This window comes from Hypanus sabinus, chromosome 1 (assembly GCF_030144855.1).
Source record: "Hypanus sabinus isolate sHypSab1 chromosome 1, sHypSab1.hap1, whole genome shotgun sequence".
NCBI classification, from domain to species: Eukaryota; Metazoa; Chordata; class Chondrichthyes; order Myliobatiformes; family Dasyatidae; genus Hypanus; species Hypanus sabinus.
In genome coordinates this window covers 209,750,810-209,766,093 of record NC_082706.1, presented here as the reverse complement: position 1 = coordinate 209,766,093, position 15,284 = coordinate 209,750,810, and the positions used below count along the sequence as shown (strand labels likewise).

General features: G+C 46.5%; 1 protein-coding gene across 1 annotated transcript in view; it reads right to left on the bottom strand.

Annotated features, from left to right (window-relative positions):
* Window positions 1–15,284, bottom strand: part of si:dkey-22o22.2 (neural-cadherin) — a 309,750-nt gene that overhangs the window by 61,394 nt on the left and 233,072 nt on the right. The window contains exons 17-20 of the mRNA XM_059994111.1: window positions 12,388–12,671; window positions 8,661–9,902; window positions 5,806–6,186; window positions 1,910–1,998 (exon numbers count right to left, since the gene is read on the bottom strand). Of these exons, the coding sequence (XP_059850094.1) occupies window positions 1,910–1,998; window positions 5,806–6,186; window positions 8,661–9,902; window positions 12,388–12,671 (1,996 nt within the window). The remainder of the gene's footprint in view (window positions 1–1,909; window positions 1,999–5,805; window positions 6,187–8,660; window positions 9,903–12,387; window positions 12,672–15,284) is intronic.

Genomic DNA, 15,284 nt, shown 5'->3' with positions numbered 1-15,284 from the left:
AGCTGATATGCAGGAGAATAGAGAATCGTCTGTTTGAAAAGGGAAGGAGGCAAAAATGGGCAGAAATAATTGGAAAAAAGTTTGAATCAATTGTTCAGGAAGCAATACTGGCAGACTTGAAAATCATGATTGAATCATACAGCATTTGTATGGTAAAACAGTGACATAGTCCTGTATCCATGGTGTGAAATCACACAGTGAAATACAGTCGACCTTCTCTAATCCGACTACCTGTAATCCGGTTCCTTTGATAATCCGGCACTGATTTCAAATTTACTGTACAACTGTAATTCCAAATTTTCCAGGCCACCATACCAATCTGCTGCACGTTGTTTTGGTTGCGCTACATCTGTTCACATGTTGGCGCCCTCTTGTAAGCATGGACAGGCGATTCCTGCTTGTTTTCATGCATTTATTAATATCACTTGCATGAGGCGCAGCCGCTCGGCACCCGCCTGTCTCACCTGCTAGTGGCGGGGGAGCTGGCGCATGCTGGTCGGTCTGCCTTCTCGCCCGCCTCCCGGCAGTCGCGCACTGCCCTCTGGCGTCACCCGGCTGGCACTCCGTTCTCTTCTGCCTACGACCTCAGTTCAGACTGGCGACCCGCTGAATTTAAGCATATTACTAAGCGGAGGAAAAGAAACTAAGGAGGATTCCTTCAGTAACCGCGAGTGAAGAGGGAAGAGCCCAGCCGCCTGGCGGTCACGTGAAATGTGGCGTATAGAAGACCTGCTTTCTCCAACTTCTGCTCACCCAGATGTGCTGCCACCTTCATCAACAGATTTTGAAGAAACTGTTGTGCCAGTTTCAGCTCCAGTTCCTGATGCTTCACTCAGTTCTCAAGATGAAGATGTTGATCCTGACAACCCCACACTTGCAGACATGTAACTTTGCCTGAAGGTATATTAAACGTCTCACTTTAGAAGCGGAAGTGCTCAACTGTTCTGTATAAGTTATTTCCTGCACATTTACCTGTACCCTTTATTTTATCTGTGCCTGTACAGTATATTACTTTATTAAAATTTCTCTTGCTACATTTAATATTTCTGTTTCATTATTATCTAACTTGTACTGATTTACATGATAATTTAAAGGTATGATGAGGCGGGTAGCTATTGCTTGATGTGATCCTTCTGTAATTTGGCATTTTCACTAATCCAGCACTCCTCAGGTCCCAGTGGTGCCGGATTATGGAAGGTCGACCTGTATTAGAATAGTGAGATCACAGTGTGTCTGTATGTTAAGTTAGAACATAGACCTGTACAGCACAGGAACAGGCCCTTCAGCCCACAATGTTGTGTCGAACCATTAAATAAACAATCTCTTCCGCCTACATAATGTTCATATCCTTCAATTTTCCTCACATTCATGTGCCAATGTAAATGTCTCTTAAAACTCTCTAATGTATTTGCCTCTGCCACCAGCCCAGGCAGTCCCCACCCTGTGTAAAGAACTTACTTCTTGCACCTGCTTTGAAGTTACCTCCTCTCACCTTAAATGTAAGCCCTCTGGTTTTAGACATTTCAACCCTGGGAAATGGATACTGTCAGTCTAGAGTATCTGTCTGCCTGGGGTGACGTTGCACGCCACAGTGGCGTCGCAATTACCACTACGCTATCCCAGCTCGGGGTGTCACAGCTCGGAGATCAATTCACCATCTATAAAGGGTTTGTACATCCTCCCTGTGAGCACTTGGGTTTCTTCCTGGCGCACTGGCTTCATGCCACATTCCAAAGATGTAGGTAATTGGTCATTGTAAACTGCTGTGTGATTGGGGTAGGGGTACACTGGTGGGTTGCTGGGCAGTGATGCTCGTTGATATGATGCAATGCATTTCCATTCTATCAGTGTACTCCTTTATTCAACATATTCCACAAAATATTTTCAAAATCGCTGTAGATATCCTTACCTGGGAGGTGCTCCAATAAACCTGTATGTCTTCAAGTCCCAGTCATCTAAGTCGGGAGCTTGCACCTTTCCTAGCTCGGTGTTGGCAAGCTGATCTAAGGCGAGTAACACAAAATGGCATTATCTCTGCTTGGCAGACACAACCATAACATTTCAAATGATCTCATCCAGTAAGTATATATGTGCATATTAAATAGATTTAAAATAGTTCAAAACAGAAATAATATATGTAAAAATAGTGAGGTAGTGTTCATGGGTTCAATGTTCATTTAGTAATCCAATGGCAGAGGGGAAGACGTTGTTCCTGAATCGCTGAGTGTGTGCCTTCAGGCTTCTGTACTTCCTTCTTTACAGTAACAATGAGAAGAGAGCATGTCCCGGGTCCTTAGTAATAAACACCGCCTTTCTGAGTTACCACTCTTTGAAGATGTCTTGGATACTACGCAAGCTAGTACTCAAGATGGAGCTGACTAATTTTACAACTTACTGTAGCTTCTTTCAGTCCAGTGCATTAGCTCCCCGCCTCCCTCCCCCCGTACCAGATTCAGCCTGTCAGATTGTTCTCCATGGTGGATCTATAGAAGTTTCCTTTTATGTGACTTAGACAACTATTTTAATTCCTATCCCAACATTTCTGCCCATGGCCTCCTCTTCTGTCATTATGAGCCCACTCTCAGATTGGAGGAGCAACACCTCATATTCCATTTGGGTAGCCTCCAACCTGATGGCATGAACATTGATTTCTCCAACTTCCAGTAATTTTCCCCCTCCTCCTTCTTCATTTCCCCATTCTGGCTTTTTACCTCTTTTCACCTGCCTATCACTTGCCCCTGCTGCCCGTCCTCCCTCCCTTTCTCCTACGGTCCATTCTCTTCTCTTATCAAATTCCTTCTTCTCCTGCCCTCCCATCCATGTCTCTATCCAGACTTCTCTTAAACATCAAGATCGAAATCACATCCACCACTTGAGCTAGCAGCTCGTACCACACTCTCAGCACCCTCCTGCTCGTATCCTCCTTAAACATTTTACCTTTCACCCATAACCTATGACCTCCAGTTCTAGTTTCACCCAACCTGTGGAAAAAGCCAGCTTGCATTTACTGTATACCCCTCAATTTAGCATTCGGTATGGAGGGGCCACTGCACAGAACTGGAAAAACGTTGTAAACTCAGCCAACTCCATCATGGGTACTAGCCCTCTCAGCATCGAGAATAACTTAAAACTGTGATGCTTCAAGAAGGTGGCATCCACCATTAAAAACCCCCATCAGCAAGGACTTGCCCTCTTCTCATTGCTACCATCAAGGAGGTACAGAAGCCTGCAGACACATACTCAATGTTTTAGGAACAGCTTCCTCCCCTCCGCCATCAGATTTCTGAATGGACATTGAACTCATGTACACCACCTCATTATTTTTTTGCTCTCTTTTCCCACTATTTATTTATTTAAAGTTATATATATTTCTTATTGTAATTTATAATTATAAAAATTATTGTGTATTGCAATGTACTGCTGCTACAAAACAACAAATTTCAGGACATACGGCAGCGATATTAAACCTGATTCTGATTCTGCAAAGGAATAATAAAACTTCAACCAATCTCTTGTGCATTAATGGATCCACCCTGCTACCACAAAGAGTTGTTAAGCTATATTTTCTATGTGAGTGCTGGTTACTGAGGAACAACACAATAGAATAGTGGTTAGTACAGCACTAGCTATGAGATCGATTCCCGCCACGGGAGTTGATACATTCTGCCTGTGACCTCTAGGTTTCCACTGCGTGCTCGGTTTCCTCCCACATTCCAAACATATACGGGATAGGCTGAGTGTGTTGTGGGCCGGCAGTGTTGCGCCAGAAATGTGGTGACAATTGTGGGCTGCCCCCAACATATCCTTGCACTGTGACTTGACCGACTTATCTCCCTGTTTGCTTTCACGTACACGCGAGAAATACACTCAGTGGCCACTTTATTAGGTACACCAGCACTCCTGCTCATTAATGGAAATATCTAACATATATAATATACATCAACATGTCCAATACCACAGGGTGTGAGGGGCAAGTTTTTTTACAGAGGGAGGTGGGTGTCTGGAATGCGCTGCCTGGGGTGGTAGTAAAGGCAGGTACATTAGGGACCTTTAACAGATGCTTAGATAGACACATGAATGTGAGGGAAATGGAAGGATATGGACATTGTGTAGGCAGGAGGGATTAGTTTAGTTGGACATTTGATTGGCTCAGTAGAACATTTTGGGCTGAAGGGCCTGTTCCTGAGCTGTACTTTTCCATGTTCTATCTAATCAGCCAATCATGTGCAGTACCTCAATGCTTAAAACCATGCAGACATGGTCATGGGCTCCAGTTGTTCAGACCAAACAGCAGAATCTTTATTGATCTAATTGACTGTGGAATGATCATAGTGCCAGACAGGGTGGTTCAGAAACTGCTGATTTTCACAACAGTCTCTCGATCAGGAGTTCCCAACATGGGGTCTATGGACCTTTTGCTTAATGGTAAACACAAAGTACACTGCAGATGCTGTGGTCAAATCAACATGTACAAACAAGCAGGAGGAACTCAGCAGGTCAGGCAGCATCCGTTGAAAGGAGCAGTCAACGTTTCAGGCCGAGACCCTTTGTCAGGACTGAAGAAGGAGGGGGCAGGAGCCCCATAAAGAAGGTGGGGGAGGGTGGAAACCAATCAGAGGAAAGATCAAGGGGTGGGGGAGAGGAAGGAGGGAGGGGATAGGCAGGAGAGGTGAAGAAGGAATTTAAAGCACGATGGGTAGTAGAAGAAGGCAGAATCATGAGAGAGGTGATAGGCAGCTGGAAGAGGAGACAGAGTGAGGGTGGGATGGGGGAAGGGAGGGGGAGGGAATTACTGGAAGTTGGAGAATTCGATGTTCATACCAAGGGGCTGGAGACTACCCAGACGGTAGATGAGGTGTTGCTCCTCCAACCTGAGTTTGGCCTCATTATGGCAGTAGAGGAGGCCATGTATGGACATAACTGAATGGGAATGTGAAGCAGAGTTGAAGTGGGTAGCAACCGGGAGATTCTGTCTATTATGGTGGACGGAGTGGAGGTGCTCGACGAAGTGGTCCCCCAATCCGTGTCGGGTCTCGCTGATGTAGAGGAGGCCGCACCGGGAGCACCAAATGCAATAGATAATCCCAACAGACTCAAAAGTGAAGTGTTGCCTCACCTGGAAGGACTGGGGCCCTGAATGGTGGTAAGAGAGGAGGTGTAGGGACAGGTATAGCACTTACACTTGCAGGGATAAGTGTCGGGTGGGAGTTCTGTGGGGAGGGACGTGTGGACCAGGCAGTCGCGGAGGGAACGATCCCTGCGAAAAGCGGAGAGGGGTAGAGAGGAAAAGATGCGCTTGGTGGTGGGGTCCTGTTGAAGGTGGCGGAAGTTGTGGAGGATAATGTGCTGGATCCGGAGGCTGGTGGGGTGGTAGGTGAGGACAAGGGGGACTCGGTCCCTGTTGTGGTGACGGGAGGATGGGGCGAGGGCCAAAGTGTGGGAAATGGAGGAGATGCGGGTGAGGGCATCATTGCTTAATGGTATGGGTCCATGGTATAAGTAAGGCTGGGAACCCCTACTCTAGAGTTTACAGAGAATGGCACCAAAAAACCCAACAAAATAAATCCAGTGAGTGGCAGTCCTGTGGGTGAGAATGCCTTGTTAATGAGAGAGGTTGGGGGGGAATGGCCAGGCTGACAGGAAAGCGACAGTAACTGAAATAACCACACAACAGTGGTGTGCAGAAGTGCATCTCTGAAGGTTCAGAGAGCAGGAGCTAATGAATAAAGTGGCCGATCAGTGGAAAGCTAATCTTTGCCTTTACTACCTTTTTGCCACTCAACTTGCATCTTCATAGAGCAACACCATACCTTTATAATGGTAGACCAGAAATTCCATGCAACCAGGCGAATGAGGATGGTCGTTGACATCTCCAATCGTGATGGTCAAAGTGTTGGTGGAACTCATACGCGGGGACCCACTGTCGGTGATCAGCACTGGCAAGTAGAAGGTTTTCTGTTCTTCTCTGTCAAACATACGGAGAGCTATGAGGGCCGCTGTGCCATTGCCATGATCCTTTAAAGCAAAGTTGGTCCAACTGCCGTTGTGGGTCAACAGACTGAAGGAGAAGGGAGCGCCATTCTCCGGGCTGTCCCTGTCCTTGGCATAAATCAGGGTCGAGCTCTCGTTTAACTGGATGGTTTGTGGGGCGACTGTGTTCTCCCAGACAACTGGTGCATATGGGACCTGTAAGGAAAGAGTTAACTGTGATTCCTGCTTGGCACATGCCGAAATAAATGGAAGTTGGAAGACAAAAGTTGTGTCAGGTTGGAATGTGGTAATGGCCTGTTTTCCCTCTTATACATCAATACTTTGTCTCCATGGATACACGTCAAGATTCAGGTAATGAATAATGATATTACTATATTACAAAGGTGGAGGGTTATATGGGAGGCAGGGTTTAAGGGTTGGCACACCATTGTGGGCTGAATGGCCTGTACTGTGCTGTATTGTTCTTTGTTTGTATATCCTCCTTGCAGAAAGTTATAAATTCAGCCAGCTCCATCATGGGCACTAGCCTCCCCAGCATCGAGGACACCCTCAAAAGGTGATGCCTCAAGAAGACAGCATCCATCATTAATGATCCCCATCTCCCAGGACTCGCCCTCTTCTCATTGCTACCATCAGGGAGGAGGTACAGGAGCCTGAAGACACACACTCAACATTTCAGAAACAGCTTCTTCTCCTCCGCCATCAGATTTCTGAATGGACATTGAACCCACGAACACAAACTCACTGTTCCCCCCCCCTTTTAGCTCTACTTATTTCATATATTTTTAAATATATGCTTACTGTAATTTACAGTTTTATTATTATATATTGCAATGTACTGCTGCTGCAAAACAATAAATTTCACGACATATGCCGGTGATATTAAACCTGATTCTGATTCGACCTTTGGTTTCCTAAATTATGTGCCTGGGTTGAGGATAATGGGTAGCAGATGGGAAAGTACGGGGTTGATAATTATGTTATCTTTGATGGTATCTTAGGGGCATGTTCTCTGTGCAGTGTGAGAGCTTTAGTCTTGGTCACCGCTGGTGTTGGTGCTAAGAACATAGGGAGAAGTATGGAGAGAGGATGGGAGGGAGGGAGGGAGGGAGAGAGAGAGAGAGAGAGAGAGAGAGAGAGAGAGAGAGAGAGAGAGAGAGGAGAGAGAGAGAGAGAGAGAGAGAGAGAGAGAGAGAGAGAGGAGAGAGAGAGAGAGAGAGAGAGAGAGAGAGAGAGAGGAGAGAGAGAGAGAGAGAGAGAGAGAGAGGGAGAGAGAGAGAGAGAGAGAGAGAGAGAGAGAGAGAGAGAGAGAGAGAGGGAGAGAGAGAGAGAGAGATGGATCTGTGGCTCTTCTCCAACATTACAGAGATTGGCTTGTTTAGTAAATAATAAGTATTATTTTGATTTCTGTACTCCAATGACTGTAGACATTTGTTTTTCTTTCTGTATTGAGATGTGCGAGCTCTGACCATCTCCCACCATCCAGGAAATGTTCACTTCTCATTGCTGCCATCAGGAAGAAGGTACAGGAGCCTCAGCCCCCACACCACCAGGTTCAGGATCAGTTATTCCCCCTCAACCACCAGGCTCCTGAACCAGAGGAGATAACTTCACTCAATTTCACCTGATTGGAATGTTTCTACAACCAATAGACTTATTTAATCTCATATTCTTGATATTTACTACTTATTTATCATTATTAAAATAATTTATGTTTTCACTTTCTTTTTGTATTCACAGTTTGTTATCTTTTACATGTTGGTTGCTTGTTCTGTTATGTGCAGACTTTCGTGGATTATATTGTGTTTCTTGCATTTACTGTGAATACCTGCAAGAAAATGAGTCTCAGGTTGTACAGGGTGACATATATGTACTTTGATAATAAATTTACTTTGAACTCAATAAATGTTTTCTTGTGGTCCTGAATACATGTGCAGTGTTTCCTTTGCTTGTGAATACAAAATGCCGCAGGAACTCAGCAGGTCAGGCAGCATCTATGGAAATGAATAAACAGCTGACATTTTGGATAGAGAGAGAGATAGAGAGAGAGAGAGAGAGAGAGAGAGAGAGAGAGAGAGATAGAGATAGAGAGGGAGAGAGAGAGAGAGAGAGAGAGAGAGGGAGAGAGAGAGAGAGACAGAGATAGAGAGAGAGAGAGAGTGAGAGAGATAGATAGATAGAGAGAGAGAGTTTGAATGTGTGAGAGAGACACTGAGAGAGTGAGACAGAGAAAGAGTGAGAGACAGTGAGAGAGAGAGAGAGAGAGAGACAGAGATAGAGATAGTGTGAGAGACAGTGAGAGATAGAGAGAGTGAGACAGTGAGAGAGAGAGAGAGTGAGAGAGAGTGAGAGAGAGAGAGGGAGAGAGAGAGATAGAGAGAGAGGGAGAGAGAGAGATAGAGATAGAGAGAGAGAGACAGAGATAGAGAGAGAGAGTGAGAGAGATAGATAGATAGAGAGAGAGACAGAGACAGATAGAGAGGGATAGAGAGAGAGAATGTGTGAGGGAGACTGAGAGAGTGAGAGACAGAGAAAGAGTGAGAGACAGTGAGAGAGAGAGAGAGAGAGAGACAGTGAGAGAGAGAGAGAGAGAGTGAGAGAGAGTGAGAGAGTGAGAGAGAGAAAGATAGAATACAGAACAATTTAAAAAGTAATTTTTGTTACAGAACCTCAAAATCTGGTCCATTGTCATTGACGTCTTGCACAGTTAAAGCGATGGTGGCACTTCCTGTCAAGGGTGGGCTCCCCTGGTCGGTGGCTAGGACCACCAGCTGATGCTGTGGCATCGTCTCATGGTCCAGAGCACTGGCGATGGTAACCCAGCCGTCACTGCCCACTGAGAACTGCTGGAGTGGATCCGAAGCGTTTGTGATACTGTAGGTGAACCTTCCATTCTGGGCGGAATCCAGATCCATCGCCGTCACCTGAACCACTCTAGTCCCGATGAAAACATCCTCCAGCAAGGGGCCTGCTTCATAAAACTGTGGGGAGAAGACTGGAGGGTGGTCATTGTAATCTTCGACGTCAATGATACAAGTGGCCAAGCTAAAATAGTCCAGATCTTCTACCTTAATGGTTAAATTGAACCACCTCTCAGTGAATTTCTCATAATTAAGCCTTTTCTTCAACTTAATTATCCCGTGTTTCTTTGGATGATCCGTCTCCATGAGAAATTTATGGTCTTCATCACCGTCCACGATACTGAAGGTCACCAGGGCATTTTCTCCGTCATCGTCATCGGTGGCTGGCACAACCAGAACTTCAGTGTTTGTCTCAATGTTTTCAGAAATCTTTGCTCTGAAGACACTCTGTGTGAAGACTGGTGCGTGATCATTCACATCCGAAACCAAAATGGTTGCCGTTCCTGTCCCTGTCAGGCCTTCTCCATCTCGAGCTTCCACCACAACCAGGTACCTATCCTCCTTCTCTCTGTCCAGAGAACCCAACACAGTGTACACAGTTCCAGTTGAAGGATTGATGGAAAACAGGTTGAGATTGATGTCATTTCGAACATTCTGGATTATTCTGTACATTAGGATTGCATTCTTCCCAGCCTTGGGGTCATCCAGGTCAGTTGCCGTCATCTCCATGATGGAAGTGTCTGCCGGAGAATTTTCTGGAACGTATCCCATGAAGCAGCCATCAGCTGCACACAGGAATAGTGGCTGGTTGTCGTTGACATCGTGGACCTCAACGATGACATCAGCAAAACCTGTGAGCCCTTCACCATTTTCATCAGTAGCCAGAACGAGAAAGCGCCAGATTGACCGTTGCTCCCGGTCTAGTTTCTTCTTGGTGTAGATTTTACCGGTGAGCTTCTTGATGGTGAACTCGCTGTTCGCCCCCTGTCCGTGGAGAGAATAACGCAAGGCACTTTGGTCTGCTCCCTGGTCCGGGTCAGTCGCTGAAACCTGCAGAAGGGGCAGAGCAAACTGTAAAATCACTCTGAAGGAGATCGCCCATTCCATTTTACAGATGAACTTTATTTGTCACAAGTATATTGAAACATCGATATACAGAGCAGAAGTTGTTGTTTGTGTCAATGGCCTACACAATCCGGGGAAGTGCTGGGGAAGCTCACCAGTGTTGGTGTGATTCCGGCACCAACAAAGAATGCCCACAACTTACTCACCTACTAACGCGTATGGCTTCTTTTTACATCATATGTCAATGATTTGGATGGCAGAATTCATGATCAAGGGAAAATCTGCAGATGCTGGAAATCCAAGTAACATGCACAAAATGCTGGAGGAACTTGTGGAGGAGAGTCCAGTCGATGTTTCGGGCCAAGACCCTCCGGCAAAAAACTGAGCAGTAGATTTAAAAAGTGGGGGAGGGGAGAGAGAAGGTGATAGGTGAAACCGGGAGGGGGAACGGGTGAGGTAAAGAGCTAAGAAGTTGATTGGTGAAAGAGATAAAGGGTTGGGGGGGGGAGTGCAATCTGATAGGAGAGGACAGAAGGCCAAGGAAGAAAGAAAAGGGGGAGGAGTACTGGGGGAGGCCTTGGGCAGGAAAGGAGAAAAAGTGAGAGAGGGAAATGGGAATGAGGAATGGTGAAGGGGGGGGAAGGGGACATTGTCAGAAATTTGAGAAATCGTTGTTCATGCCATCAGGCTGGAGGCTACCCAGACAGAATATAAGGTGTTGCTCCTCTACCGTGAGCGTGGCCTTATTGTGACAGTAGAGAAGGCCATGGATGGACATATCGGAATGGGGATAGGAAGTGGAATTAAAATGAGTGGCCACTGGGAGATCCTGCCTCTTCTGGCAATCAGAGGGTACGTGTTTGGTGAAGTGGTCTCCCAATCTACATCAGGTCCCATCAATATACAGGAAGCCATACCAGGAGTACCAGACACAGGGCACAGAATATGACCCCAACAGACTCAGAGTTGAAGTGTCAGCTCATCTGGAAGGACTATTTTGGGTCCTGAATGGAAGAAATGTAGGGGCAGGTGTAGCATATGTTCCACTTGACAGTTACCCGGGTTAGCAGTCAGTGTAACTATCACAGTGCCAGTGACCCGGGTTAGCAGCCAGTGTAACTATCACAGTGCCAGTAACCCGGGTTAGCAGTCAGTGTAACCATCACAGTGCCAGTAACCCGGGTTAGCAGCCAGTGTAACTATCACAGTGCCAGTAACCCGGGTTAGCAGCCAGTGTAACCATCACAGTGCCAGTAACCCGGGTTAGCAGCCAGTGTAACCATCACAGTGCCAGTAACCCGGGTTAGCTGCCAGTGTAACTATCACAGTGTCAGTGACCCGGGTTAGCAGTCAGTGTAACTATCACAGTGTCAGTGACCCGGGTTAGCAGTCAGTGTAACTATCACAGTGTCAGTGACCCGGGTTAGCAGTCAGTGTAACCATCACAGTGCCAGTGACCCGGGTTAGCAGTCAGTGTAACTATCACAGTGTCAGTGATGCCGGTTAGCTGCCAGTGTAACTATCACAGTGTCAGTGACCCGGGTTAGCAGTCAGTGTAACCATCACAGTGCCAGTGACCCCGGTTAGCTGCCAGTGTAACTATCACAGTGCCAGTGACCCGGGTTAGCAGTCAGTGTAACTATCACAGTGCCAGTGACCCGGGTTAGCAGTCAGTGTAACTATCACACTGCCAGTGACCCGGGTTAGCAGTCAGTGTAACCATCACAGTGCCAGTGACCCCGGTTAGCTGCCAGTGTAACTATCACAGTGCCAGTGACCCGGGTTAGCAGTCAGTGTAACTATCACAGTGTCAGTGACCCCGGTTAGCAGTCAGTGTAACTATCACAGTGTCAGTGACCCGGGTTAGCAGTCAGTGTAACTATCACAGTGTCAGTGACCCCGGTTAGCTGCCAGTGTAACTATCACAGTGCCAGTGACCCGGGTTAGCAGTCAGTGTAACTATCACAGTGTCAGTGACCCCGGTTAGCAGCCAGTGTAACTATCACAGTGCCAGTGACCCGGGTTAGCAGTCAGTGTAACTATCACAGTGTCAGTGATGCCGGTTAGCTGCCAGTGTAACTATCACAGTGCCAGTGACCCGGGTTAGCAGTCAGTGTAACTATCACAGTGTCAGTGACCCGGGTTAGCAGCCAGTGTAACTATCACAGTGTCAGTGACCCGGGTTAGCAGCCAGTGTAACTATCACAGTGTCAGTGACCCGGGTTAGCAGCCAGTGTAACTATCACAGTGCCAGTGATCCGGTTCAATTCCGTCTCCCTCTGTAAGGAGTTTGCACGTTCCGCCGGTGATTGCGTGCGTTGTCTCCGGGTGTTCCAGCTTCCTGTCACACTCCAAAGGTGTACAGCTGAGTAGGGTAATTGAAGACATGGGTGTAATTGGGTGTTGTGGGCTCGTTTGGCTAGAAGGGCCTGTTACCGGGCTGTATCTCTGAATAAAGAGAGCCACAGACCTGTAGGACAAAGACCGGCTGTTCTTCAAGCTCTTCCCTGACGGTGCCATGGTACTCGTTCTGTGTGAAGACGGGTGCCTCATCATTCTTGTTGATGACATTGACCATCACCAATGTTTGGTTCTCCCATTTTCCATCCGATGCCACCAGCCGCAGTTCATACCGCTGCTCGTCCTCGTAGTTTAGCCGCTGAGCTACAAAGATTGTTCCAACCTCTGGCTCCACGTCAAACGCCCCTTTAATGTTTCCTGATGCGATCTGGTACCGCAGCTTAGCGTTTGCTCCTGTAGGAAGAGCCCGATTGAAATGCATTCTTCCTCAGATATGTGTTCAAAGTTCAAATTAAATTTATTATCAAAGAACATACAATAGAATCAGAATCAGGTTTAATACCACCAGCATATGTCATGAAATTTTTGCAGCAGCAGTACATTGTAATTCATAACTAAATATATTATGTGTATATATATTTAAAGGTGCAGAAAGAGAGTAAAAGTACTGAGGTAGTGTTCATGGGTTGTGTGGTGATCTACGTGTGCCTGTCTGGACAAGCCCCCCCCCCCACTGACCGCTCCTGTGGCTTCTCCCACAGACCCCTGTATAAAGGCGATCGAGGCCTGAGCCCGGCCTCTCAGTCTCCAGGATGTTGTATGGTGGTCACTCACTGCTTGTTCCTTCTTCCAGTCAATAAAAGCCGATATCTCGCCTTTACGTCTCAGAGTGAGTTATTGAAGGTGCATCAGGTTGATTGTCCATTCGGAAATCTGATGGCAGAGGGGAAGAAGCTGTTCCTGAAACATTGAGTGAGTGTCTTCAGGCTCCTGTATCTCCTCCCTGATGGTGGCAATGAGAAGAGGGCACGTCCTGGGTGAAGGGGGTCCTGTATCATTGACGATGTCTGCAGGCTCCTGTACCTCCTCCCTGATGGTGGCAATGAGAAGAGGGCATGTCCTGGGTGAAGGGGGTCCTGTATCATTGACGATGTCTGCAGGCTCCTGTAGCCCCTCCCTGATGGTGGCAATGAGAAGAGGGCACGTCCTGGGTGATGGGGGTCCTTAATGATGGATACCGTATTTGAGTCATCACCTTTGGAAGATTTCCTCAGTGCAGGGGAGGCTAGTGCTCAGTTAGAGCTGGGCTAGTTTACAACTGTCTGCAGCTTTGCAGTGGCTCCTCCATACCAGTCTAGATCACCCTGAGAATAGTTTTCTTACAGGCACTTACAGAAAAAATAAAGAAACACAAAAGAATCAAAGAAAAAAAAATGACATAAATAAAGAGTGACAAATTTTAAGATGATTGGAGGAACGTATGGGGAGAAGGTCAGAGGCTGCTCTTTGGTACCGAGAGTGGAACACCCGACCAGGGGTGGTGGTAGAGGCATTAGGGACATTTAAGAAACTCTTAGGTAGGCACGTGGATGATAGGACCATAGAGGGTCACATAGGAGGGAAGGGTTAGATTTGATCTTGGAGTAGGTTAAGACATCAGCACAACCTCGTGGCCAGAGTCCTGCACTCTGCAACGACCCGGGGACCCAGCAATAGACAAACCCTTGACGTGAAAGATCGCATCAACATACTGTAAATCTCTGTCTTTACATTATTTTCATCGATAGATTGATCTTCTGGTTTAACATGGCACTTGCTGGCAGCAAGCACAGCTACTAACTACTTTATTACTCACACTTCTGGTAAATGGCCACTGCCACCGGCAGCTGGCACCCTCCCTTTCGGAGATGAGCTTTTGAACGGCCTGTGCAACCGGGCATTTCTGTGCTGTGAACGGAAGTCTTGAAGGTGCAGGGCGGTTGTGACGTGGTGTGTAAGGAGATGAATCTCAAGGTTGAATAATATGTACATACTTTGATAATAAATGTACTTTGATCTTAAGTTTCTCATGGTTAAATGGTCAGCAGAACATTGTGGGGTGAAGAGCCTGTACTGTGCTGTAATGTCCCATTCGGGTTTTACTTCAGAATATGCTCCAATTTCCAAAAACTCTTTTCCTATTTGTTACACTAACATACGCCGCAATTAAATTATAGTCATTTGATTTTTCATTAAATTAGATTATGTCATAACTTTTGATCATTTCATCTTCCTTGTATTTTTTTAGATATTAAAGCTTCCCATTTGTTACACCAAGAAAGATCTCGTATATTCTTCCACGATGGTGAATCTTTTATGTTTCCCAGTGTCCATGAATATTCACAAATATTCCAATTTTTAAGAACTTTGGGGACGGCTGAGTGAACTACCTGTCACAGGATTCTCATGGACAGGCATTGTTGGGGTCCATGGACCTCTTGCTCAATGAGATTGGTCTATGGCATAAAGAAGGTTGGGAACCCCTGATCTAGACAGAGCCTTGCTGATGTGTTAGAGTCTGCTTTGAAGGCCAAGCTGATGATGTAGGAACTTCCCCGAGAAAGATGCCATCTCAAGTGGGGAAACAGTGAGGGCCTGTCCTGGGTCCGACATATCGATGCAGTTACAAAGAAGGCACACCAGCAGCTATACTTCATTGGGAGTTTGAGGAGATTTGATACATCACCAAAGAATCTTGCAATATATACCGTGGAGAGCATTCTAACTGGTTGCATCACTGCCTGTTATGGAGGCTCCGTCGTACAGGACTGGAAAAAGCTGCAGAGGGTTGTAAACCCAACCAGCTCCACCATGAACTTCTTCAAAAGGTGATGCCTCAAAAAGGCAGCATCCATCATTAAGGACTCTCACACATTCCAGGAAATGCCCTCTGCGACAGGACCAGAATATAAAAGCATAACTGTAATGCTGAGGGTTTGGTGAGGCCTCATGGAGTATTGTGAACAGTGTAGAGCTCCTAATGTAAGAATATAAGTGCTGACGTTGGAGTGGTTCACGAGATTGATT